Source organism: Adiantum capillus-veneris, chromosome 23 (genome assembly GCF_014529385.1).
Source record: "Adiantum capillus-veneris isolate H3 chromosome 23, ASM1452938v2, whole genome shotgun sequence".
Taxonomy (NCBI): domain Eukaryota; kingdom Viridiplantae; phylum Streptophyta; class Polypodiopsida; order Polypodiales; family Pteridaceae; genus Adiantum; species Adiantum capillus-veneris.
This window is the reverse complement of record NC_140953.1, coordinates 132055667-132082889: the sequence shown is the minus strand read 5'-3', so window position 1 is coordinate 132082889 and position 27223 is coordinate 132055667. Positions and strand designations below refer to the sequence as shown.

Genomic DNA, 27223 nt, shown 5'->3' with positions numbered 1-27223 from the left:
ATTGCTAGTTTCTTGTGACAACTATATGCATTTTGTAGGTAGTAACCATATCTAGTGATAAGGATCAAATTTGGCTAGATATTGAATAATTTCTATGGGACTCTACAACTCATAATGTTGAACCCAGTTTTTTCATGTTTGCTGTATTTAGCACTTCATCTTTCTCCCCAAGATTCCCCTTGAAAAGAGATGTATCATTCTTTTGACATGCTCCATGGCTTTTTATGAACCTAAAGGACAACAGGGAACTAAGAAAACATGCACATATTATTTGTATTGAGCGTGTCTATAGAAACTTTGATGATAGGTTTGCAGAATGGTAAAAATTCAACTTTTTTGTACCTATTTCTTTTGTCAAAACAAAAAATAGTGAGTGAGAAGCAATCATATGTTCTAATTACCAACCCATTAAAGTTAACTAGGGAATTTATCTCAAGTCCTACAAAAATCCCTAATCTTACTTTTATGCAACAAAACATGAGAAATGACTGTTTTGATGAAAATGTATTGGTCCATCAACTTTGGAGGCTTGGTGTGACCAAAAGATGAGAAATTTTACAAGTTTCTTATTTTTTCCATGTGTAGTAGGCCTTGAACTATAACCTCATGAAAGGATTTTACAAAATGAGTGGATCTATTATGGTTTTTGAGGTTTTTTTCAAAACCTTGAAATGACACTTTTATGTCCTGTTAGGTTACCAACCTAGTGTTAAGGAGAGACACACCAAACCCCCATCCTCAATTGCAAGCTACAGAAACATGTACTTCCTGTTCCATAGCTAAAAATTCGACTTCACTCATGACCAAAACCTAATAAAAACTCCCTTTTTGTTTAGGTTTTTCATTCACTTAGCCACTTTTTTAAAGTGCCCACACTTCTATGCACCAAAAGAAAATTAAAAAACTATGTCTAAAAGCACAATAAAACATTCTAAACTTCTTTGGTGTGGCCTACATCATCTTGTAAAAAAATGTCACAAATTCACTATGGACAAGCTAGAAGTTCCAAGTAGCTCATATAGAATTGTCCTTAAGAAACTTAGAATGTGGAATATGCCCAAACTATAGCCTTCACATAGATGTTTCAATGGCATGTCAAGGAGGGACAACAAATCAACAGTGTCCGATTTCTACAAATACAGCAAGCTATCAAATTTAGGTGACAAAAAGCATGCATTTAAAACAGCCATAGAATCAAAACTTGCAGACATTGTGTTTGTAAAACATTGAGCTTATATAGTCCACAATAAAAAATTTGAGTTGCACAATTGTATCACAATTGAGATCATAAGCAGTAAATTTGTCATCCACAAAGTGGACTACAAGAAAGTGGAATTACAAAAGAATGATTCTTTTTATCCACATACAGGGAGGCACAAATGTAAAAAAAATATTACTTACAACGATTTAAGTACAATCTTACCAACTCCCTTAATTGGATGACAAGCATTGTTGGCACATGTGACTGTATTTTTGCTAAGGACAATCTCAAGAGATGTGAACAAATCACAATGATACATAAGCTTGGTTGCACTACTATCAAAATACCACAATAATCCAAAGACTCTATAATGCATGCATCATATTAATACTATACAAAAAGTCCGTTATTCTACAACTCGCATGAGCTATATAAGAAAATGTATCAAGATTTATCCCTTGAAATCTTTTGTCTCCATAAGAAATATATTTTTATCATCCTCCTCATGCATATTCTTTCATTCTAACTTATTTTTCAAGTAAGTATTTTTTCCTCATGCTTTCCCACATACAAGGCAATTAGCCTATAACATGCTTGTTTTGTTGTTTTTGCTAAGTGAATGTGTGAGTAGTGGAACCCTTGCAATTAGTCCATATGTGCACATCTAGCATCCGGTGTTTACTTAGCATGGGCTAAACAACCTAATAATATAAATAACTATTGCAATTCGCACCATCATCTACACAACTTGCATCCACAGAACCTGGTTGTACATCATGACCCTACAAAATCCTCCAAATGCATTCTTCAATAAGAACATGTTGCACCAGGTGTGCCCATAGTGGGTCGGTATCCCCATCTAATTTGTCCCCAAGAAACAACATGTGGAAAACATCTTTGTTGTTAATCATCACAGTAGACTATACTTGACACAAAAGTGCCCGTGTATAGGAAAAATGAGTGTTGTATATCACAACACATAGAAGACTATAAAGTATCTATTTTGTAGAATCCACATTGCCAAAAAACCTACTCAAATAGACAAAATTTCCTATAAAATACTACTAGTAGTGAAAAAGGAGGTCAAAATGAGCCTGAATCACAATTTTGATGTTATTGAGCTCAACAAGGTCTCCAACATGATATTATGTTGTGCAAACACTCACCATATATCACCTTGACTTGATAAAGTGAACCAAGAGGTTATTGGCAATGAGATTTTGTATCCTACTCTAGTACCAATTCTTGGAAATTTTACTACAAGAATGCACGCAAAGATGGAGAAGAAGAAGGAGATGCTCAAGGGGGAACAACACGTGAACATATTTTACGAAGGGTTCGAATATAAAGATAAGGGTAGCTCAAAGATATAAAAAAAGATGAAGGAGAAGCTCAAGGGCACAACGTAGGAAGTTGTATTACCCATAGCGTGAATACAAAGATAAGGCTAGCCATAGAATGGTGGGCATATATGTGAACTATTTGCATAAATGGACAATGACTTTGCAATACATGATTAGTATCATGTCTGCAAATGAATCACATTCTAGTGACAATGTATGGCACAAGGAATGAAGGTCAAGAGAATGTTTTCCCTTGATTTCAATGCCTCCGAGAGGATATCTTCCATGCTTGGATAAGGTTTTGGAGTTTTGGTAGACATTGACACCTGGTGTAAGTTTATTGGACATACAAATGTGCAAAGGCTAAAAACAATGCAAAGCCTAAGAGCTGGGTACATGATCATCATAGTATTCAAAGTGTTGAAACATAGAAAGTGTGCGAGGCTTGCCAGCTTGGCAATCAAGAAAGATCATCCTTTCTTCATGACAAGCAAGTAAGCAACAATGTGCTAGAGTTGGTATGCTTTAGTGTATGGGATATATCAAAGACTGCGTCTCTGGGTTAATGCATATTATTAGTTGTGATCATTAATGATCAACAGACAAGCCATTGATTCTCCACTACTTCTTTGCTCAGTTGGAGTAGCACGTAGAGCCCCCTATTTCTACACAATAATGATGGTTCATCCCAATATAAGATGTTCACAATTTTTTGTTAAAAGAATTGAAACTTTGCAATGAATACCATGTTCCAAAAGCACATACCAATAAATTTGAATTTCATTTGAGATATCCCCAAGTTCTTTAGTTCAATTCATCACCAAAAAGGAAAGTCCCATAGCTTACATTGTATGTAATGAAGATCAGTCGAAAAAATTTAGAACAAAAATGATCACTAGATCATGAAGAAAAATATGATATTTTCTTAGGTGGTCATCATGCACCTTAACAATGAAAGGGAACAAACGATATGGGCAAAACCTATTCTCATCATGGCTAGGCATCAAAAAACAAGAAAACATTTTCAAATGCTTCCTTGATGTTTACATGGAAGCAAAACCTGCACAATGACATGTGATGGTGATAAATTGGAGAAGGAAAAGAGAGCAAGGCAAAATATGCATGATTTGGAAATGTGTTAGAGAGAACAGAGAGAGGGAAACCAAAGTGGGAAGAAACAATGGAAACAAAAAAAAAATGACAGTTCAATATACAAGTCATAGGTGAGAAGAGTAAAGGTGCAAAACACAAGGAATTGAGACATTGCATGTGATCTTTTGGGACCAAAATATTGAAGGCAAGGAATGTCATATTGCTTCGATAGAGGTGTTTGATCACTCTCCTTTCTTCTATGTATACGATCTTAGCTCACATAAGTAGTTACCGCTTGTGTCCCTTTCTACCGTTTCTTATGCATCCTTTGCCTATAAGTTTTGTACTAGATAGATGTCTTTGGGAAAATGTTTCATGTTTTATGAGGTTGTTCAATGGACTAAGAATTTGGACGCCTACGAGCCTATTGATGTACTCTTTCTAGACTTTGAGGAGTCTTTGCATTGGGGTTTCCTTAGGGAGCCTCTACAAATACCATAAGAAAATGTTTGATCCTAGATTCAAAGTCGAAGAACTCAATACACATAACGAGGATCCAACATAATGGCTTTTGCAAGAAAGATTATGAGCCACCATCTGCCATTACCACTCCTGGTAGACAAGGTAAGGTATGGCATCTAGCTTCGACCTTTTCTACCCAGGTATGAATAGCCTTTGTCGTGTGATGATGTAGGTATTGTAAAGCCGACCAGTGCTTACATAACCTAGTTTATAGTGGTTTCTTTGAGCAGTGAAATTGACTCATCAATTCTAGTCTCCATCTAAGTAAATTGTAGATAAAACAAGAAAATTGTAGGTCATTGTTACACAATGTTCATGCAATGCATAGTTCTCAAATACTTTTTTAGATAACTCTGGCTCATGCATGGCCACATGGGCACTAGTCTTTTAGCTATCCAAGTCTTTACACAGTATGCCTATGTCCAATTTAGAAAAAATTGATTGCTCAATGTATCGACATGGAATAAAAGAAGTGTTGATGGTGATTGGATCATGGGGTTGAAACAGGCGCAATGACATCGCCAAACAAACACTATCTACCTTAAACCACAATTGGATACAATAAAAGAAGAGGAAGGTATGTGACCTCCTCAATGACATCTTCTCCTTCACAAGAATTATGGTTTCCTCAATTTTTTTCGGGGGGAGGGGGGGGGTGTAGGTGTATATCCTGGAAGCACTAGGGCCATAGAGGCCTCCTCTTGGTCAGCAAGAGTGCCTTCTTTATGTCCGCTCCTTCAAGTTATTGGCTTGGCCCGTGATCTTGTCTTTCCCTTTCTCAATGCCTTCAAGAACCATAAATGCCAATGTCAAATCCCCCTTGAGAAATGTATGGCCTATTTTGCCCAGGGGAGTCTCATCACCCTCCTCCCCTTGGCACATAGCTACTTCAAGATCCTCATGAACTTGTAGGAGGAAAAAATCAAATGCAAGTATGGTTGAGGAGATTAACCAACACTCATAAATCTCCTCTCTCTCTCACACTCGATGGTGCCATGTTGGTTTTCATGTAGCTTGTGTGCTCTACGGAGTGTGAAGATGTGTTGTTGCCTCAATTTTATTGGGCGCTCAAGTTTGGGATTTAGCTAATTCTCCACCAAGCAAAGGAGATTGGTTTGTGAATGTGCGAGAAGGAGCTAGTTGTTCTGAGTGGCAATGATGGGCATGGTTGCAAGAGAGCTGCAAAAGTGCTAGGGTAGGGGAGCCAAGAGGAAGGGCACTCCATGAAAGCTCGAGAAGGGAGTCAACAGTCTTGATCAGATGGACCGGGCCGCGTTCAAGAAACCCAAGTGTCATTCACCTACCCCTCTGCTGAAAGTGGGGGTGGCCGAGGGGGCACCTTCAACCGGCCCTAAAGCCGGGGAAGCGCCTGTGGAGGTAGAGGATGCCCTGGAACAGATGAGAATTTTTGGAGGTGGGCACCCAATTGATATTCAGTTATATTTTAAAAGTTGGATTTCTTCCTCAGACAACGACCGTAGGCCAAGTGTATCTCCATCCGGCTTTTGAACTGACGTTCAGAGTTCAAGACCCACGGCTTGCGTTCGCGCCCTGCTTTTTGAGAGATGGCCACCACTTTGAAAAGTTGGCCGGGCTAGTGAGGCCGGCCATCTGACAAAGGTTTTGAGCCCAAATCCACTTTTTGGCGGACGAATGAGGCGGCGCCACATCTGCTTGTTCGCACTTTGGGTGCCCCAGTGTGACAGGGGGTCAGGTGGGATCTACGAACAAGAATTGTACATCTCGAGCAAACCGATCTCAGGTAAAAGGGAATCCCAGGATTACATCCCCCCTCCGGAGATGATAACCCACAATCTAAAGGTTGAGAGGCACATGGCCCAACCATGTTTCCAATATCCGCTATCAAAATTCTAGCTGTCCATTCGAGCTTTGATTTTTTGTTTTCGGAGTCGGGTAGGGCACACCCGGCCGCTCCCCTCATACACCAAAAAAGTATACAAGAAGAACGACCAGGACTATGCACCCAGAAACCGAAGGCAGACGTTTTTGTCACTAGTTTTCTTTGGACTACGAGTTCGCGCTTTGATGTGTGAATATGTCGTGAAGCTAAACTAATTTCGAGTACCCAAGATTGCTTTTTCGACAAGATCTACGACGCTTGATTGACATGATGTCGGGGCCCTAGATTGGCATGCACCCTTGTTCCTACCTGTCCCCCTCCCATGCCCTTGTGAAATATAGCTGAGGCTAAGAATGTTATCAGATTCAACTCAATTCACTCTCAATTAGCACTTTTGTGTTGCGGGAAAGTGTGGTAAATCTTGTCCAGATTCTGTTGTGTGGCATGGAAGTGGCCTTTAGTGTATTTTTAACCGGCTAAAAATCGCAAAATCCAGGCTAGGTTTTGAGCCAAGAGTTCATTTCGAAGAAACCTCGTAAAATTTTACAAATTCTAGTGTAAAAACTGGCAAATCCTTAAAATTTTGGCCTAAAAGCCGGAAGAGTTTTATATATGCCCTTTTTCTCTCTGGTTGGGAGAAAAGGCTTTGGTGAGCGCGCGCCCCCACCCCCCACCAAAAAAACACCAAACAAACACCAAAAGCAGGTGGTCAATTGTGAGAAGAAACTTTTCTTGCAACGTAGCTTTCAAATAGACCAGTTGCTTGGTTGATGTCGCTTGGTTGATGTTGCATTATTACATTCATAGACCTCCCACATTTCTGGACCTTTATCTTTATCTTTACCTACCTTTAAAGAATGTATTTCACACGGTGAGTTTGCAAACTCACAAATAATTATATGTCCCATTCTTACAGTCCCTTTAAAGAAAGAAAATATCTATTATAAGACTAAAGAAAGATTAACATTCAAAAGGCTTTCATCTTAAAAAGACGCAGTCAGATGTTCTAGAAAGATGCTATCCAACTCTGGTTCATCGTATCACATAGATCCCCAACAGGCAAAGACGCGTTGTGGCAAGGCCCACATCCGGATCAACGAGGATCCACATATTCATCAGGCAACTTTCAATAAAAAAGCAGATACCCTTTTCAAAATCAACACAGATTCAACAAGGGCAAAGAATTCTTTTCTAGGCACTTCCAAGGATCTCCACTCTATTGTATATTCCTCGAAGCATTTTCGTACTCTCTGTTCTACCCACCATTACATGTCCTCCCCTTGCTTGTTGCACAAAACCCGATTTTGTAAGAAATATTGAGAAAATCCTTGCTGCCCGAGCACTATGCAAGAAACGAGGTGGATTGAAAGGAGTAACCTCAGATTTCAGCTTGTAAGAGAACTACAAGCAATTCTCATAGCTATTTCTCGTAGCTAGAGATGCGTCCCTTCTGATCTTCTTCGCTGCAGTTTCTGCAAGGGCTTTCTGCTCGTCTCTGCATCGCCATTAATGTCTTCTTCACTAGAGGAGTTCTCTGCATCGCCATTAATGTCTTCCTCACTAGACGACTAGTTCACCAAGCAGCTAGCCTTTCTTGTTTCTAGCAGCTCGGCCAGCTTCTTAGGGGAAATCTGCAACCGCACCTTGGAAATGGGCGCTTCAAGGAGATCATGGCTAGTTTCTGGCACCTCGGCCAGCTTCTTAGGGGAAATCTGTAACCGCACCTTGGAAACGGCGCTTCGAGGAGATCATGGCTAGTTTTTGGCACCTCGACCAGCTTCTTAGGGGAAATCTCCAACCGCACCTTGGAAACGGGCGCTTCGAGGAGATCATGGCTAGTTTCTGACACCTCGGCCAGCTTCTTAGGGGAAATTTGCAACCGCACCTTGGAAACGGGCGCTTCGAGGAGATCACGACAGACGAACGGATCCGTGGCCTGCATGCAATCGTTAAGCAACCAGAGTTCTAGAAGAGAGAGCAAAAGAGAATTTACCAGTTGCTTCTTCATGTTCAGCCGATTGGCCCTGTTGAACTTAGCTGCTTGACTTTTGAAATCTTGGACCAGTATTTCGTCAGCATCGGCGACTCGGCGGTCTGAATCATTGTCCGAAACCTCTTTTTCAATATAGAGAGTCGTCTTATCTGCTTCCTTCTTAGTCCTGCTAGGATTTCGTTGTACACCAGCACTGTGCTTTCTCATCCAGTACAGGAGCAAATCCTTGCATTGATCTCCCTGATCAGCCTGAAGGTCATCAGCCTGATCGGGAGGAAGTCCTTGCGGCTGAGGATCAACTTGATCGGGTCGAAGAGGGCCTTGCGACAGGCCGCCTATGACCTTCAGGCCGATCGGGGAGATCAATGCAACGATTTGCTGTTGTACTGGATGAGAAAGCACAGTGCCGACGTACAACGAAATTATAGCAGGCCTAAGAAGGAAGCAGATAAGGCGACTCTCTATATTGAAGAAGAGGTTTCAGACAATGATTCAGACCGCCGAGTCGCCGATGCTAACGAAATACTGGTCCAAGATTTCAAAAGTCAAGCAGCTGAGTTCGACAGTGCCAATCGACTGAACATGAAGAAGCAGCTGGTAAATTCTACCTCTTTTGCTCTCTCTTCTAGAACTCTGGCTGCTTAACGATTGCATGCAGACCACGGATCCGTTCGTTTGTCATAATCTCCTCGAAGAGCCCGTTTCCAAGGTGCGGTTGCAGATTTCCCCTAAGAAGCTGGCCGAGGTGTCAGAAACTAGCCATGATCTCCTCGAAGCGCCCGTTTCCAAGGTGCGGTTGCAGATTTCCCCTAAGAAGCTGGCTGAGGTGCCAGAAACTAGCCATGATCTCCTCGAAGCGCCCGTTTCCAAGGTGCGGTTGCAGATTTCCCCTAAGAAGCTGGCTGAGGTGCCAGAAACTAGCCATGATCTCTTCGAAGCGCCCGTTTCCAAGGTGCGGTTGCAGATTTCCCCTAAGAAGCTGACCGAGCTGCTAGAAACAAGAAAGGCTAGTTGCTTGGTGGACTGCTCCTCTAGTGAAGAATACATTAATGGCGATGCAGAGAACTCCTCTAGTGAAGAAGACATTAATGGTGATGCAAAGAAGAGCAGGAAGCCCTTGCAGAAACTGCAGCAAAGAAAATCATAAGGGACGCAACTCTAGCTACAAGAAATAGCTATGAGAGTTTTAAGTGAACCAATTTTTTTCTGAATGAAGTGTTGATTAAAGTTCTACCTGAAGAAGATGAAAGGGCGTTTGTTGAAGATTATATGTGCAATATGCCCACTCTCCAAAGCACTACTTGGTCTCTACATTGATGCAATCTTAATGAAGGCCAAGATTTTGGGGCCAAGATGTCAAGTAATTGGCTTTTCCTAGTTTTTATACTGTGTGGTGAGGTTCGCTTGGAAGAAGGTGATGGGATGGGTTGAGTCACATATAAACATGCATCTAGGGGAGCTTCTTCATGAGATATAGCATATGCTAGACTGAGACAACAATATGACTCTCTCAGAGGTCTAGGAGAGGCTGCATTCACAAGGACAATTTTACATTCTATATGTGGCTATTTGATAAGATTGATGACATCTGCAGTGCTATGTGGAGTTTGTAGGTGGAGAACTAAACCATGATCTTTGTGGTAGGCTGGGTTGTGTATATGATAGAAAAACATGGCACAAAAATGCCGTCAAAGGTACTCACCAAGATAACGTCCACTTACATACAATAGCAGAGCTCCCTCATCATGGATAGGTAGTAGGTAATGCGTCCTAGTCCTGATTGTTAGCCGTGGAGGGTGATGCTTCATGGTTGCATATACATGCCATCTTGATTGAGCTACTAAAATGACATACGCTCACCTAGATGCATGTATGTCACAACCTTGCCTATTATAAGAAAGGGTGTTCTTGCTAGCTCCCATTGGATCACTCCCGCCCCACCAAACATGGCAAAATTTCTAGCTAGACTTGAATTGCTCTTGAGAGTTGTGAGCTATACTACTCAATAACTTTCTAAGCTCTTTTCATAAGAGAAAGTTATGAAGTTACATGGGGGATAAATTCTTTGGGAGTCTCAGGAAGTCACACATCCCGGTACTGTTTTACCATATATCTAGACTCCAACGCTTTAAGGCATTAGGTACCTTGAGTCTCGCCAATTTATGAAAGCCTTACCATTGGAGTATGAGACAAGCTCGTTTCCAACAAGATAGGACAATTGAAGAGAAAGATAGAAACATACAAAGGAGTCGGATAAAATTTTAATCACTGACAACCTACATGAGGTTTAGTACACCCAAAGGTGTTGGTGGAAATGGGGTTGCAAGTATGCACACGAAGATGAAGAATATGAAAGAAAAACACAAGGGTACCCAACACATGGAATCAGATACGGCTAGTCCTAGAATGTTAAAAAGACTATTGATCAATGCTAAAAGGATAATGAGCCACTTGGTTTTCACTTGGAAAACCAAGGTGAGACAAGGAAAAATTGTGAAGCAAAGAAAAAAAAAAGGCCAAGAGAGGAAAAGTTTTTTTTCTTTTTCGATGCACCAGAGGCCCATAGGAGGAAGGTGCTTATCCCTTCCAAATATTAGCCATGAAACATGGTCGGGCAAAGGCCGCGTACCGTCAGGCAAGCGTAGGCATCACCGTGGCCACCTAACTGATGCACCACGTGCACGGAACGACATACAGAACTCGTAGCAACCAGCCAAGAACCTCATGGCTCGTGAGCATAACATGTCCCTCTATTGGTGACCCAACGGGGGATTTGAACCCACAACCCATAGGTTGAGAGCCCACAACTATACCGTTAGATCAACTCTTTGGGGACGAGAATAAGCCAGGGAATCAGTAATATGCCATCACTAATACCACCTCCTTCAATAAAAGATGGTGACACATAACTTGTGAAGAACAAAATGCAATAATCCTTCTAGGTTTTACCCCTAAGAAAAAAACACCATGGTTTGCTCTTTGGCCATTTATGGCATAGAGAATGGTCCCTTGATGACCATTCCCAGGAATCCATGCGATTGCATGGCGTCCAACAGAGGCCGGGAGCCGTGCGGGAGTGTGGTGTGCCTCCAGTGTGAGGCGGCGAGCTCTCCTGTGATAGTAGCTCCTCCGAGTGTCCAGGGTCTACTCTAAAGAAGTCTGTGATCCGTCTCTAAGACTGGCTGGCCTCTCCTCTCATGAGGCTCTCTTTGTGTTTGCGCAGTTCGAGCAAAAACAGACCCAAGCATCTTTGATCCTCGTACCGCATGACTCTGGAGAGTGGTCCGAAGCCCTCTCTAAACAAGCAGTGAAAGCGGCCGCGTATCTCGTAGTAGATGGGGCAGTGACATGTGTAGTGCAACTCTATCTCAGGCTCCAAGTCACATAGGAGGCATGTCCTGGCCTCTACTAGTACTCTGTTGTATCTCCCAGTCTCGATCCGCAACTGGTGTGAAGATGTGCGTAGCTGGCCAATAGCACACCGTATCCCATGAGACAAGTGGGTGTCCATGTATCTAGGTCTCATCACAAAACCATCCTCCGTAAGCTGGAGAAGATGCTCTCTGTAGAAAGCCATCTTCGTGCCCAACTCTTGTGCTGGCTGCATCCATGTCCTCCTAATGTCTAGCTGAGTCAGGTCCTGGCAGATGAGCCTGGTGATCTCGGACTGTGTGAGAGTCAAAGAGGGTGCATCCAGTGAGTACTGTAAGGGGGGCAATGTATCTATACTAAACCCATGCACCTGAAACCATGATGTCATCTCCCCATACCAACATGTGGTATCTCCTTGCATGGCTAACTGTCGAGAGGACTCAAGTGCAAGGCGGGCATATCTGTTTCGTGGAAGTTCCCAAATGCGGTGTATGAAGGAGACAGAGCTGGTGAGCGCCTCAACCACTAGCGGGGGGGCAACTAGCTCTACTCGTATAATGGCACGTGGTACTGAAGCCTTGGCTCAAATGAGCCGTGAGATCATAGAGACTAGTGGCTTGTCCATGTCCCCCCATCCATCAATGCGACCTATCCTCCCATGATGGTCCAATGAAGGTCAGAGAGAGAGAGAGAGAGAGAGAGAGAGAGAGAGAGAGAGAGAGATTGCAATTCCAGTAAATCAATATAAGACTCCTCAAATGAAGCCAGCTGCATTCGCCCATGCACTTCTGCATCCCAATGAAAAAAGAAAAAGAGATAATAAACAAGATCACTTTTTCCTGGGTCACATGACTATGCTTTATGGTAGCTTTGTTGATAGCTTCAAAAGTCTCTGGTACTCTCGATGTATTTTTGAGTTTTATTGTGTTTTTGTTTACTCTTATTACCATAAAATAACAGACTTGTATGCTTGTCAGTATAGGACCTCAATGATTGTGTAGGACTATTATATTGAAAACTTCTTTAGCCAAAATCTCATTCAGAGTTTTAGGGAATTGCTGCATTGCATCACATTAAAGAGTAGAAATGTCTTCATCACATGGCATGAAGCTGTCAGGACATTCCATTCAGTTCATTGTGAAAGCATCCAAAATATTGGAACTCGCTAAAAATAGTGATAGAACGCAGCAATTTCGGACAGCAATACCAAATGACTAAAGTAACTTCCACTACAAATCCACACCACCAAATGACTTTCTATTTGGAAACTCATTGTGAAGGTGAGCTAACATATGTTTAAATGACAAATTGGCTTCGTCAGCCCTAATGGGGGCCACAGACTATAGGATTTATCTTGTCTTTTGAGTTCTCAAAGCTGCAAACAATGGCAAAGTTCAAACATTCACTACGGCTGACTAGTAAAAAATACCTTGCTGCAGACGACTATAATACAGAATGTAAAATTACAAAACTGTTACAGGTTGCTCCACACCCTAAAGAGGGAGGGCAATATGCGACATGATTGACAAAGGGGAATGGGTGTAAAGCAGAATTTCGACCACGCACTCTTGCTATATTTGGAGGCAGATCAGAGGCCTTCGGGCATTCATACCGCAAAGAATGACTCCTCACAGGAAACGAGTTGACAGCTGAGACAGTGCAGGAACAAAGGCATTACAAGCAGAGCTGCAATGCCCTCCGACAACTCTCGCCGTCCATGAGCACGGAATCTAGTAAATACCGTCCTTCGAGGTACTCTCTTCAGTGCCTCAGACTTCAAAAGCTCAACCTGCCTTTCCGAAATGGACACGACACACCGAAATCGAAACTGGGACTGCAAGTAAACGACCTCACAATGTTGCTGCAGATTCTCTCATTTGCCTCTCAGTAACATTGGTGGAGGCAACATCGGGTACTGCCTGACCATAGGAGGCAGGCTCTGAAGGTAACGTGTCTTGCAGGAGTCCCAAAACCACCAGCGTTGGCCTGCAAAATAAAGCAACTCAATTGTAAGCCACACAAGCTTCAACAAAGTTTTCTAAGATGTCCATAACTTAATACATACTTTGGCAAGCCGGCACGCACGCTTTGCTTGTTTGCATAGCCAATCAAGGGTGCTCTTAGATTAGGATGCTTATGCAATGCTTTTTCCAATTGTGCAGCTGGTAGCTGTTTGAGCAAATACAGGGTTGCATCATCAGCACAAACAGATGAAGTTCCCTTGCACTACTCCCAACAAACAACCCAAACATACCTGAAGCAGGACAGGGAACGAGTGCGGCTGTGTTTGGTCAGCACACTTCAAAAACCCTATCCACAGATTAGGCCACTTCCAAATCTGATGATCAGAAAAGACTCAGATTAATTTACCGGAAATATTGGCATGTCATAGAACAAAGTTCCGACATATGCTGAACCTCGATGCATTCAAACAACAAGCATTTGTCAAACACTATCCATATGCTGGTCATGCATTACTACCTGCTTGCTAACAAGCCGAGAGAGGATCTCCATTACAAAGCTCACCTGCAAAATTTTCTTTTATCAGTGCAAAAGTCCACTGCATCAAACTTACTATAAGCAATGCCCCTGAAACATTTAAGATTACCAATGACCGGAAAGAACCAACAGCTAAAATTACAGTCCGCATGAAAAGCATAGGAACTGGTGTCTGCTCCACCTGTAAACAGATAAGTCCAAATGTAATTCAGCAAATATTGAGTGTTTCCATCATAGCACGATCTTGCAATCTGCTTGAAAGTGACAAAGAACAAGAATCTTAGAACTTACTAATTGTTTAAGAACTTTTGCTAGAACTTGCTGCGTGAAAACCGTGCGCTGCTGGAAACAGACTGCACAAGCGTCTTTCACCTACATAATGATAGCGTGGTCAAATTATGAGCTCTCCACCTTGGACAAGTCCAAGACATCTCACTACACGAAACTAAAAAGCCACACCAATGATACACTACTCTAAAAAGACCAATTGCCAGAAGAATGAACAAGCATGGCTAATATGATCGCAAACAGAAGCCTGGCAAAACCAAAGTATCTGGGAAAGGAAAAAAAAATCGCATGGTCACAGTTTTGTTTAGACACAGCATGGGAAAAACATTCTCCTTTCAAAGCTTCGGTCTTGCCAGCTTAAATATGTTATTGCTAACCCTAAGAATCTTTGTAGTTGTGATTTTATGAACCAGAAAGGCGATTATCTACAATGCTTTAAATCAAAGGCCCAAGAAGAGGAGCACCATCAGCATCATCCACTCACAACCAGGCATTGAAGATGCGGCATTCGCTGCTCTGGAATGTGTGCCCTCACAAGCATGTACACAGCTACAGCTATGTTAACACCCTACAGAAATGTGCATGTACCATAGCCAAAGGGATCTGATCGCGGTCAGGGTCAATTGCATGAATTGCAACGAGCACTTCTGCTGGCGTCAAGGCAGGCCCAGTGTGAATTGAACCCTGGATATACACAAATAAAGGAAGTGAATCCAATGTAAAATACTCCAAGTAAAAATACGCGCTCTCTCAAATGAGAAAAGACCTGGAGAATTCTGTCCAATGCAGCTTTAAAGTCCTCAGATGGGAGTGCAACCAGGTGGGGAAATATAGGAAGAACCTTGATGTCATTATCAGAAAATACAAATTTTAGCCCAGCATAATTTAGCCTTAACTAAATATGACGACCATTTATCACACGATGAAACCTTCTTACCTCTGCTTTTGACAGAGACGATAAAATTGGAGTGAGAAGTCTTGCATCCTGCTTCAAACGCAATTTCCATCTTGAGTTTTGGAACACATTTTACAGCTTTAAGTGTTGGAAAGACCAGAAAAATAAACATGTCGACTGAGATTGTGTCATGATCAAGATGGCTTTGAAAAAATCCTCATGCCCCTAACTGTTCCTCATCCATCAACTCCTTAATCTGAGAAAAGTCTTTAGTATTTTACGTCTTGCGATTTGGGTTTCTTTCTTCGGTCAATTATCTAGTGGTCTTGTAGGGAACTGGGAGACCATGCCCATATATCAAGTGAAGCCCTAATACTTACTAGTACACCTCATTTTGTTGTAGGGTTCTTGGCTCAGATTTTTGCATGTACTCAACGATGATATATTGATGTCATTGTTCAATGTCCTCAATAATGACAGCTTAATGTAAGGTAATCAAGTCCAAGTTTACCTTTATTTTGGATTCATATAATTTCTTGACTATGGCAATCAATGCAGGTGAAGGTGCATCTGCGTCTGTGACCAAGTGTAAAACCTGAAACCACAGATATTGGCATTTAAGCAACACAGAAATAGCCTGTGGCCGCAAGCCTGACATATCCAAAGCAATAAAGAAACAATCAATCAGGGAAAGGATGTCCACCAGGAGAAGAAGATTCTTGCTCCCAAGAGGAGGATCTGATAGCAGCTGCAAAAGATCTGATGAAGTTGAACCTATTGTTCGAACAAGAACTGGCATATTCCTATGAGCTGCCTGCCACAAACAAAAACCCTAATATGTAACAACCCAAAAACTTTGCTCCAACATTGTACAGTACGTGCCTGATTCTGATTGCAGCGTGATCTATAGCCTGGAAACAACCTACACAAAGCTCAGACTTTTCCCAGGAAGACAATTCAGTCTTTTTATAAACTTTAAAACACCGGAATTCAGAAGGATGCATCATGTCTTGCAAATGCATATGCACAATGGATACAAGAAGTGTTGAAACAATGCATAGTAAAACTCCTGGACTTACACTAGAGGGCATGAAAACATGCTTCTCATGCAACTACACCATAGGAAAGTCTTGAGAAAGAAGCACCTGACCAACAAGGTCATGCAAGCGTGTGGATAAATAATGGGCGTAAACATTTATTATAGCTAAATTTTGACAAGGGTAGACTTACTATCTACTAGATAAGCAAAGTAAGGGCTGCTAATAGAAGTGCACGTTTTCAGAACTACCAAAGCATTAGACAAGCTCTACACACCTGCCTCACTGCTTTTGGTGCATGTTCATATACATCAAAAAGTTGTCGCAGAAGTGGCACTTTCTGCACACAAAAGATGTCTTGAGTTAAATTTGGCCTGTGATAAATGCTGAGACAAGTGTTTGAGCTGCCATTGAGAGCAGTACCTTGGTGCAAAGAGCAAAATATAAAGACATGCATCGTTGTGCCTCTCCTACAGTTACATGGCTCTTGCCTCCTCGATACTGGTCCCCTTCAACAGCATTCCTACCAGTAGCCCGTTTCTCTGTACTCTTTGTTGAGCTATCCTCCCCACCATTGACAACCTGATAGAATGTAAATACAGTTCCTGTCATTTGTCTCATTAAAATATGCTGGGAGGGAGTTCAAAAAACAAAATTGAAACTCAAAAAAACAGTCACTCTCTATCTATATGTAGCTACTCACAAATAAAGTGGGTCCACTTCATAACAGAGTTCCAAGCGCAACCAAACAGATTGTACCCAAAGTAAAAGATAGAATAAACGGGGCAGCGACATGCCTGTAATACAGGCCCAACTGCTACTTGGGCCCATGGGAAGGTGCCCAGGTGGCTGGGGGAGTACCTCACTACCTATCACCAAACAACATAGCAGTTTCTCTGAACACAATCCTCAAACTAAAGGGACGAATCGCGCTGAACTTTCCGGCCCAAGGAAAAAGAAAAAAGACACAAAGATTTGTCTGTGAAAATACGAACGCCACAATCAAGCGAGTCTGCAGAAGAACAAAAACTCTCTCTACATCAGCCATGCTGAAGGCTGCTAAGTTCATATGCCTCGTGAGACCCCTCCAAAAACCAGGTACACTGCAATACTGAGTATAAAACACCTCCAACTTGCTGCAACTATTATGTACAGTACAGCACAATGACTGAGGATGACCTAAATAGCTGGCTACACATAACAGCACACTAAACACCTGCATCATGATTAACAGACTTTAGTTCTCAGAAGCCTTTGTCTGTGTACATCCAACACAAGTGGCAAGGATGGGAGTCTCTTCTAAAGCCAATACAGCTTATTGCCTCCGTGGTGCAATCCTTGCCCTTCAGGAAAACATAAGTTTCAACCTTATCATTTCACTAACTGTTCTGAAAAGATCTCAGTTGGCAGAACTCAAATGTGGTGTGCTTCCTTGCTCGATATGTTCGTTCTTGTTTATCGGCCAGACTCCAACACTCTCCGGTTTCTACTCCCTCGTTCTTATTTTCCACCCAAACTCCGACACCCTATGGTGTATCCTCCTATTTCTTCCCCTTCAATATGATCTCATCTCTGCTTCTTGAAAAAATGCTTACCAAAGTGCTTTCAAACCTAACTTGGTGAAGTTTTACTTTACATAACGACTTCTAAACCTGTAGTTTTGTGCCCTTTATATGGTCATCAAGTAATGAAAGATGAAAGATAGATCCTTTTGTTCTGGGGAAAAATAAAGTTCTGTAACCTGGAAGCTTTCAAGACGCCACTTAAGTCTAAAGTAGCAAGATTTTGGCTTATCAACCTACTCATTGATCTCAACTACTTCAAAATACTTTGGTAATGGACGAGGCAAACTTTATGCTTTTGATCTAGAGAATACCTCATGCTTGATATAAACTGACACATGGTCTCATAATTTTTCCGAAGTACAAAAACATGTGGGCAAGACCACCAGCAAAGTGCGACAAAGACCCAAAAATACATTCAAATCGTATCATAATCTGCGATTGCTTAGATGTGTGAAAAGTAGCGCAGTCATCCATGACCACCATGAACCACATTCCAAAGCCCTGGTGAATGAAGGATACTATATACAAAGACTTTTACTGAAACTCCATGCCTTACTGAGCTTCTATCTGCATTAATTGACATTTTGACATGCTTGCTCTGTTAGCTTATGCTCAAGCCACTTTGGCTGTCGGTTGTGACTACTTATACTTTTTATACTCAATAGCAAAACAAGCCAACCCTGGCTTAATAATGCAGCGCACCAACTTCAATCATACAGCTCAATGCCATGCATTTTACTCCGTGATTTGGACAAAGCAAAAGCAACTCTATTACAAATACGGTAATATGTCAACACTCTGCCAGAGTTCTCCTTTTACGAATGGAATGATCACAGTTGAAATTCGAGAAGAGAAAAATTGATGAACCTCACAATGAGCAGAGATGACACACAAGACGTTTGCATCAGTAACTGTGGGCAAAGAATTAAAGACTTCTGCAAAATAACCCGTATGTTTTTCACAACTCGACAACTTCGACAAATTGGCGTATCCATTAAATTTCTATGAATCTGTAATGAGACCTTAATTACATAAGATGTCAGGACGTAACCTGACAAGATGAATTTCGACAATACAGGAAGCCAGATGAAACCTGGCTGGACTCTGAAGGCATAAGAGTTCCTTGATGCCAGCCAGACCTCCATAAAACAAAAGTAAATCAAATTCCTAAGGCTCAAGTCACTCGTGGTCCCCGCATTATAAATGGTTATACAAGAAACTTCTCTGAACGCTGACAATTTCATCATAAACACAAAACCCACCTGTTCAATGGGTTGCTTACGAGGCAATGCCTCATGACCCACTGACTTCTTCACTCCATCTTCCATTTTATCCCTTCCAACAACAGTATGTAGCATACTGATTGCAAACTCTTCAATTCTTTGCGAGACATAAGTCAGAGGGTACAGTTTGTTCGCAACCTGTACCCATTGCAAAGGCAACTAAGATCAGCCAGAGCCAATATATTGCAACTTTAACAGAAGTACTACATAAGAAGATGAGGCATGGTGCCACACACCAAGCGAATTGCCTTTGTTCGAACTTCATCAAGCTCATGAACTGCACACTGCAAAGAATTAGTGTCAGTAACATCAACTCGTTCCAAAGCTAGCTTGCAATGTAACCACACCTCTGCTGTCTGCAAACAATCATGCTAGAAGAAAAGAAACCAAATAGAAAGGGAGAACTTCTACCTTGAGCGCAATCTCTAAACAGTCCACTCTAATCGGCGGCCGTAGCAAGATCAGAATCCAAATGGCACTTAAAGCTTGAAAAATTCGCTCCCCATTGATAGGATCTGATTCGGAGGGGTTGCAAATGGACTCCAGCCATTTTAATGCCCCATTAGGGATAACAGGAGCCTCACTGAGGAGCCTGCTTAGTGACTTGTCTGCTGGAGGCAGAGTATCCCTTAAACCCTGTGCCTGCACAAAACACGTAAATGTAGGCTAAAACAATGCCAGGAGCAATTAGGAAACAAACTCTGTGATTCAAGGTTTTTTCCAGGTAGAACTCACCACAGCAATCAGAAATTTCTCATAGACTTCAGAGGCAACCCCATCATCTTCTCCATACATTTTCTCTGTGCACAACTGATAGAGCATGTGCATGGCAAGCTCATGCCCCTACAGGTAAAAGAACAGAGAACTTGAGGCAATTGTTTATGATATAGTAAAACTCACGTACCTACTAAAGTACCTTATGACTCTGGTAATCTGCAAGGATAAAATTTTGGAGAATCGTTACAGCTTCATCATCCCCCATGGACTACAGAAAGTTACAAGAAAATCAGGTTTAACCTCAAACTATACGCAAACACCAGCTCAAGCAAGTAGCAAACTAAAACTTGCCTGGGAGACTAAGCGGCATAGAAGTCCAGAGCGTAGGCCACTACCACCAGTAGATCCAGGTAAGACATACCTTTCAAGTATGCGTAACAAAAGCACCTTCCATAGAGCCAGTTGTCGATCCTCATCAAGATACATAACAGGTATTGTCATTGCAGGGGCAGGCATCACTGTGTCTGAAGTTGCCAATGTGCCCTCGGTTCCTATCTGGCTAGCAGTGGCCAGTTCTGAGGGAACAGCGGTAACACTGCTTACTGGTGCAGCTTCTTCAACATCCATGGGTTCTGCTGCAACAATCTGATTGTGTATATCCATAGGATCCGGGATAGAAGAGAGCTCTAAACCTGACAGAGTAGGGGCAGTTGCAGCAACACTTTCTGGTTGTAAAACTTGGGTAGAATTTAGTGGCAAAACTACATCATCCCTTACGGGATGCTCTAAACTATTTGCAGTTTCCTGCCCTGAGGGAATATCAAGATTCCTTGGAGGGGAACTTATCGGCTGAGGGGTAGTCAACGTACTGATGCTCTCTGCTTTAACTTCCTGAAGTTGTGAAGAGCTGGTGGGGGTATTAAAACCTGGGACAGTTTCCAGGCTACTCAAATTGCGTGGGGAGTCAGCTGCTGGCTCCTCAATTTTGACTGAGACAGAAACTGAAGATTGAGAAGTACCAACAGGCACAGCTACGCGTCGAGGATCCATCCGCCGTGGATCCTGAAAAATAGAGTCAGGAATAAACAATGTGATTTGGCCCACAACTTGTAAACAACTAGATCCACCCAAGTGAAAAACAAATGAGAAGAGAACAACCGCATACCCTTCGTGGATCACGCCTGTGGTCTGATGCTGCCTGCCCAGTAGGAGAGGGCTCCGGAACATTGGCAGGGGGCAATGCAGCATCTGCCCTTGGAGGTGCAGCTGTGCTAGGTTGTGTTTCTAAGGCTCCACTTGTGTTGGCACCAGGAGGTACTGCAGGTGCAGATGGTGGCAGGTTCTTCATATTCTCTATGACGACATCAGCTAGCATGTCAGCTGGGAGACTTGTAATTAGAATCTCGATTGATGAAGCGGCCCGCTCCCCTTTTGCAACTAAGGCTCCGATCATAGCAATCATTTGCTGTAGAGGTGTTAGTCTGCTGTCAAGGATTAAGCCAGATGATTCTTGTGCGGCCCCGGCACCTTGGTCATCACTAACTGCTTGAGCATCTTGTGAATGGGAAAGAGTAGTCTCAGGAGTAACCCGCAAGCGCTTCGCCGAACTGACATTCAAATCACTGGGCACACTTCCGTTCTCCTGCAAGGGCCTCTTGTAATCAACAGGCTGCAACTTCTCTTCCTGTATTCATTGGTTTAGTGAGGCACCACATAACAGAAGGAACACTGCAGAAGTGAAATGGCATAGACATATTGCAATCAAACCATCTCGACCTTGGAAAGACGTAAGTCACGGAATGCACGCTCTCTCTCTGCATTCCGAAGCAATCTGTCTGTCTGACGAATTGCTGCCTCCGCAAGATCTCCAGCATTTATTGCTTTTAATGCTCCAGCAAGGCGCTCTCGCCACTGTCAACATGGTTTTCAGATGGTAAGTGGAAACCCCCAAAAAGGAAGTTGGGCATAGAAATAACTTGAAAAACTGCATGTCTTGAACAAATAAAAGGGCACTGTTTTTAAGCACTTTCCTGTGCCTGCTCTTACACAGGTCAGCCCACATAAAAGGAGAGTAACTGGAACTAAAGACAAACATTTGCCAGATGGTACAAACATCAACCACAGGAAAAAAAAGGACGAGAAAAAACAATATGCCTGTTTTCAACAAGTTGAGTATGACATTGTCTAATAGTACACGACAAAAAACATAACTTCTAGCACAAGCCTCATGCTTCTCAAACCTCACCTGAGTAGATATCAACTGCTGCTTATCTTGTAAGCATTTCCTAACTAGTGTTAGACCTTAAGTATGTACTCATTTGAATAAACAAAACAAAATGATCTATCTCAACAACGTGGTAACCTTCAAGACCTAGTCTGTACAAGGACCGTTAATAAGTTAAGCAATATAACTCCAAAAAGGAATAAAACTTACAATCCCGGCCCCTGCATGTGTGCATCTTAGGAGATTGACTAGACTGTTCTTTACTGCATGAATGATGCTTGCTCTTTGAGGTCCTCTTATTCCCTCACAGATGGAGCCGAGTCTTGACAGTGCAGGTATTATGAGCCCATACATAGCTGGTCGCCGCTTAGCTATGGTAGCCAAACTGACAAACACCTTTCACTGTTAAGCTCCTTCCCAACACCAACAGCAAAACTATCAAAGGACTAACCTGTTAACTAGCACAATGGCGACCGGCCCAGAGAGTTTGCAAAACGCTTGCTCAGAAAGTTGCTCCAATAAATATGTCAGACATTCATCAGCTTCCCGTCCCAGCCGCTCCACATCAAGAACTGGATGTCCTCCCACAATCCAGGAAATATTGAATCCATTCCCTGTGGAGAAAAAACATTTGTCAAGTTGAATCCTGACAAACCCAGAAAAATTGTTTCATGTAATGGCAGCCATAACCAACCATCCCAGTTTTGCTGTAAGGGAGACACAGCAGGCTTGTTTGGATCAGGTGTAAAGAGAAGAATAGCCATTTCTACAAACTTTATGGTTAGCAATCGTACACCATCATTACCATGCTGCCACACCAACAAAGGGATGAGTCTGAACCCTGACAACTCACTTTAAGAGAGCAGATCTGTGTTCTATCAAAAAAAATTGCAAGGTGACCTCTTTAGCTGTTGCATACATAGCGTCTTTAAGGCCAACACCGCAAACCCACGAGTTCTGTAGTGAATTATCCACGTGTCCTGAGTAAATGCCCTTGGCACATCCAAGTAACATGAAAACGACGATACTTAAAATACAGACAATAAAGTGCAAGCTTTCCAGAAATCTCACAACCAAAAAAACAAGCCAAGCCTATTTAGTACCTGCTTAGCAACTTGCTCAAATGTGATGCGAAAAAGGTTTGAACCAGCTGTGACAGCACGCCTTACAACTGCTGGTGTGCTATCCCGTAACAAAGCTTGAAGTATAGGAACCATCGATGCAATGTAATCTAAATGCTTTAACCCTATCTCTTCAATGATCCTATACCCAGCAGAAATATTAACAGGTCAATCCTTCTGGTCAGTTCAAATTTTAAACATACTTGACTCAACCAAGACACATGACAGATTTAAAAAATCAGATTTTCCCTAAAAACTCTCTGTAAATCTTGATATATACCTAGATGAATCTAGGATAAGCCCAGATTCATCTTTAAACGAAAGCGCGAGGTGTAGACTCATGGTAGTCATCCACAAGACAATATAACCAACAGCTCCACCATGCATAATATTGACTAAATACTACGACATCTTGATTTTAATAAAAGTTATATCAGTTGCTTTTTCCCAATCCTCTAGAGGAAGGCCAATTAAGTGGTTGTGGGATGTTTGGTATACCCCTCACACAGTCCTTTCAAAACATGTTCCTAACATATTTAAGGCGTAGATAATAAAAGACATTTTGAAAAAGTCCACCCCACAATGGCCTCCATCTGAGTGAATTTTGAAACAATGACAAAAGTTCTCATTTTGATCATGAAAAGCCAGTAGGGGGTACCGGCTGAGGTAAAATCATAAAATCCCTCATTAGGAGGTATATTCAATCACGCAACCATAAGGCTGGGAGAAATTGTTGAAAAAAAAGGGAATCAAGTGGGTGTCGGGCGACGCAGCAGGATGAGCAGGCATGAGCAAGGGGAGGGCAGACGGGTAGGTAGGGTGATGGGCGGACGGGTGCTGAGAGATTGAAGGCGGAGCCAAGAGACGCGCAGAGGTTGTGTGCCTTTTTCTTTATTGCTCGAGTTGGATTGGCAAGCAGCCAAACAAGGTAGCTGAAGTGGTTATGGGAGAAGATTGACGGTCGTCTCCTTGAAGGGCTTGAGGTCGAATCCTACTATCCCTTTTGAAAGGGTAGCATAGCATATTAAAAGGGGCATGATGCAGAACCCCAACGAATCTTGAGGGTCAATTGAATATAATATGCAAGTCTGTCAGTAGGTGGGCAAAACGATTTTTCAAGAAAGTATGGAATGTCAAAGCTAAGCCTCCATAACCTTTCAAATGAAAAGCTAGTAGATTCAATGACATCTTTTACACTCTTTAACTTTCATCCCTGAAGATGCAATAACTACATGTTCCTAGGTTGAAACTTATAAGGCAATGTGTTTGAAGTGTATTTGTTGCTCATTAAGCTAACTTCCAAAAGATTAAGCAAATTGATGTCATGCAATTTTTCCAGCTTTTACTCTCCTTCAAGAGCTCGAACTAATCAGTGAGGTATTTTGAAGTGTAATTTATGCAACCATAAATTCTGCCAATAATAGGCCAAAGCAACCTTTGTTACCATGTGGCTCACTTAAAGGAACGGTACGCATACAAGACCATAAGCCTGTGCAACGCACACATATACATCCCACAAATACATTGCACAAGTACAATAATGGATTATGGGAGTATATGTGCTCTTCCATGCTTGTATGGAATTTGGCATATTGTATTGGATTGTACCTACATATTTGATCTTGGAAGATGCAGGGGAGTGGCAGACATTTGGTATGATCTTAGGGAGTATGCTTGTGTCACAAGACGGGCACCACGTGCCAATAGAAAAGAACAGACTGAACAGCCTTTTAGCACTTCAATAACAACTGAACTGAAAGAGAGACGACACGCGACACGGAGTGGCGGAATTCCACCCCAGAGAGTATTGGCCCCAAACCTTGGCGCCCCTTTCGGTATTTCTTTATATTGCATCAACATAGTACAAGCCGGTACTCCAGACTCTGCACCTTCTCCAAGAAGCATGCCAGAGAAGGAGCCCTAACCTCATATTTGAAGGCCCTTGGCCTGAAAAGTAGTTATAGTGAAAAGCCTTCATAACTCAAAAGCATCTGGTGCAACAGCAATGCCAAAAAGCTGCCAATGTAAATCACGGAATTCCGTACAACAGCCAGCACAAAACGTGGAAATCCATACAGCTTGCCACGTCACCATGCCAGCGCAATTTTTGAAAATCTGCCACGTCATCAATTTGCGTGTGTGTGCGGGTCTTGCTTTATTTTAATCCTTTATGTCACTTGGAGCCCCATCGGATAGGGTCCCCATAAGTTGGTAGGACTTCTTCTTCTGTTACTTGTTCTTCTTAGGGTTTAGGCCCCTCGGCTGGCATCTATAAGTTGGCTCCATTCTTTAGGGCTTTGACATGTCAGCAGTTTGTGACATCTCCCCTTCTTGAAAGAGAGTAATTGTCCGCGATTACAGCATATCTGCAAAACAACTCAAGTTAGCTCAAAAAAAATCTCCAAGGATCATTCCGAGGGTCATTCCGAGGGACAATCAATTTGCTCTTTTTGTTAAGGAGTTAGCTTCTCCTTTCGGCTCTTTTTATCAAGGAGTTAGCTTCTCCTTTCGACCCTTTTGATCAAGGAGTTAGCTTCTCCTTTCGTCCAGATCGGAACTCTTGATATTCCGGCGTAGTAAAATTAGCCATCACACCCAGACCGTATTGATCTTCCACGGGTGTCTTGATGCACTAAAATTACATACCCAGGCAATCTCATCCAATTAGGAATATTCAGTGGTTGGCACATCACAATGCAACACAAATGCTCACTTATGCATGTTACAAGACATAGAAACATAAAGCCGTCAAACACTCCTCCCGCATAACCTAACAAGGTCCGGGCCGGGAGATACTCAACGACTCCCTCATCACTCCTCCCGCATAACCTAAAAAGGTCCGGGCTGGGAGATATAGAGACCTTTTACAACCAAACGCCCCGCAGACCGCAGCCTGCATCGTTTGGAGGTGTTGAGAGTAACCACTGCTCAGACTTCTTAATGCTCCTCTCGCATAACCATCTAGGTCCAGGCCCAGAGTCACAACAACACTTCAACAACTGAACTGAAAGAGAGAGAACACGCGACACGGAGAGGCGGAATTCCACCCCAGAGAGTATTGGCCCCAAACCTTGGCACCCCTTTCGGTATTTCTTTATATTGCATCAACACAGTACAAGCCGGTACTCCAAACTCTGCACCTTCTCCAAGAAGCATGCTAGAGAATGAGCCCTAATCTCATATTTAAAGGCCCTTGGCCTGAAATGCAGTTATAGTGAAAAGCCTTCAAAACTCAAAAGCAATGCCAAAAAGCTGCGAGCGTAAATCACGGAATTCTATACAACAGTCAGCGCAAAACACGGAAATCCGTACATCCGACCACGTCACCATGCCAACGCAATTTTCGAAAATCTGCCACGTAATCAGTTTGCGTGTGTGTGCATGTCCTGCTTTATTCGAATCCTTTATGTCACTTGGAGCCCCATCGGACAAGGTCCCCATAAGTTGGTAGGACTTCTTCTTCTGTTACTTGTTCTTCTTAGGGTTTAGGCCCCTCGGCCGGCATCTGTAAGTTGGCTCCATTCTTTAGGGCTTTGACACGTCAGCAGTTTGTGACACTTGAGTAGCTAGGACCTGTTGGACCCTGACGGCTTCTTTGGCAAACATGATCCTCAGATGACGACCTTTCTGGTCTTGCTATACTTAGCAGTCCGAGTTTATCGATGGTATGATTCTCTTTGAGTCTCAAGTTCTTTAAGATTCACGTTTTACTCCAAGTTGTCTCAGATTTCTTTCTAGTGGTACTTATTCTCTTTTCCCAAGGTTGAGCGGGAAGGGAGCTTCCTATCTTGAGAAAAGCTCTCAGCTTTAGCTCTTGAGCTTTCAGTGACAGTGTTTGCTCTACTCCGACGTGGGGTTGAATCAGTTGTTACCTCAAAGGATACTTCTCTTTTAGAGGAGGGCTTCCAAGTTATTATCTTCAATCAAATTCCGGTGCCCCATTCAACGAAGTACCATGCACAGTGTACTCTAGTCCTTGGTTTCCTTGCCCTCTTCTTGTGGCTTTGGATGGTGTGCTTTAGCCCACAGTGCAGTTCGTATCTTTGCGGATGTTTTTCTTCCAACCACTTTCCGTGGTTGCTTCGTCTTTCAGATTTGTGGTGTGACAGAGTAGTAGTTCATATGCCGTGTCTTCCTGATTGATCCCTAGAGACTGTACCATTCACAACACACCTGCTTCCCTTATCCTTGTGAGAGTGCGCAAGAGAGA

General features: G+C 42.5%; 2 protein-coding genes and 1 pseudogene across 2 annotated transcripts in view; 1 reads left to right on the top strand and 2 right to left on the bottom strand.

Moving 5' to 3' along the window:
- Positions 1 to 7452: 7452 nt before the first annotated feature.
- Positions 7453 to 7961, bottom strand: LOC147428581 (uncharacterized; annotated as a pseudogene).
- Positions 7962 to 8664: 703 nt separating this feature from the next.
- LOC147428580 (uncharacterized) lies at positions 8665 to 9159 on the top strand. Its single transcript, XM_086496510.1, has one exon. The coding sequence runs from the start codon at positions 8665 to 8667 to the stop codon at positions 9157 to 9159; it is 495 nt and encodes a 164-aa protein (XP_086352636.1).
- Positions 9160 to 12626: 3467 nt separating this feature from the next.
- LOC147428579 (symplekin) overlaps positions 12627 to 27223 on the bottom strand; it is a 30154-nt gene continuing 15557 nt past the window's right edge. The window contains exons 2-27 of the mRNA XM_086496364.1: positions 22996 to 23155; positions 22793 to 22885; positions 22587 to 22701; positions 22344 to 22506; positions 22103 to 22277; positions 21445 to 21579; positions 20834 to 21352; positions 20020 to 20730; positions 19868 to 19936; positions 19687 to 19794; positions 19363 to 19593; positions 19188 to 19235; positions 18931 to 19089; positions 16527 to 16685; positions 16381 to 16443; positions 15770 to 15880; positions 15578 to 15661; positions 15109 to 15156; positions 14938 to 15012; positions 14760 to 14855; positions 14175 to 14255; positions 13993 to 14064; positions 13866 to 13910; positions 13639 to 13722; positions 13450 to 13553; positions 12627 to 13370 (exon numbers count right to left, since the gene is read on the bottom strand). Coding sequence (XP_086352490.1) covers positions 13235 to 13370; positions 13450 to 13553; positions 13639 to 13722; positions 13866 to 13910; positions 13993 to 14064; positions 14175 to 14255; positions 14760 to 14855; positions 14938 to 15012; positions 15109 to 15156; positions 15578 to 15661; positions 15770 to 15880; positions 16381 to 16443; positions 16527 to 16685; positions 18931 to 19089; positions 19188 to 19235; positions 19363 to 19593; positions 19687 to 19794; positions 19868 to 19936; positions 20020 to 20730; positions 20834 to 21352; positions 21445 to 21579; positions 22103 to 22277; positions 22344 to 22506; positions 22587 to 22701; positions 22793 to 22885; positions 22996 to 23155 — 3844 coding nt within the window. The 3' untranslated portion in view covers positions 12627 to 13234. The remainder of the gene's footprint in view (positions 13371 to 13449; positions 13554 to 13638; positions 13723 to 13865; positions 13911 to 13992; positions 14065 to 14174; positions 14256 to 14759; positions 14856 to 14937; positions 15013 to 15108; positions 15157 to 15577; positions 15662 to 15769; positions 15881 to 16380; positions 16444 to 16526; positions 16686 to 18930; positions 19090 to 19187; positions 19236 to 19362; positions 19594 to 19686; positions 19795 to 19867; positions 19937 to 20019; positions 20731 to 20833; positions 21353 to 21444; positions 21580 to 22102; positions 22278 to 22343; positions 22507 to 22586; positions 22702 to 22792; positions 22886 to 22995; positions 23156 to 27223) is intronic.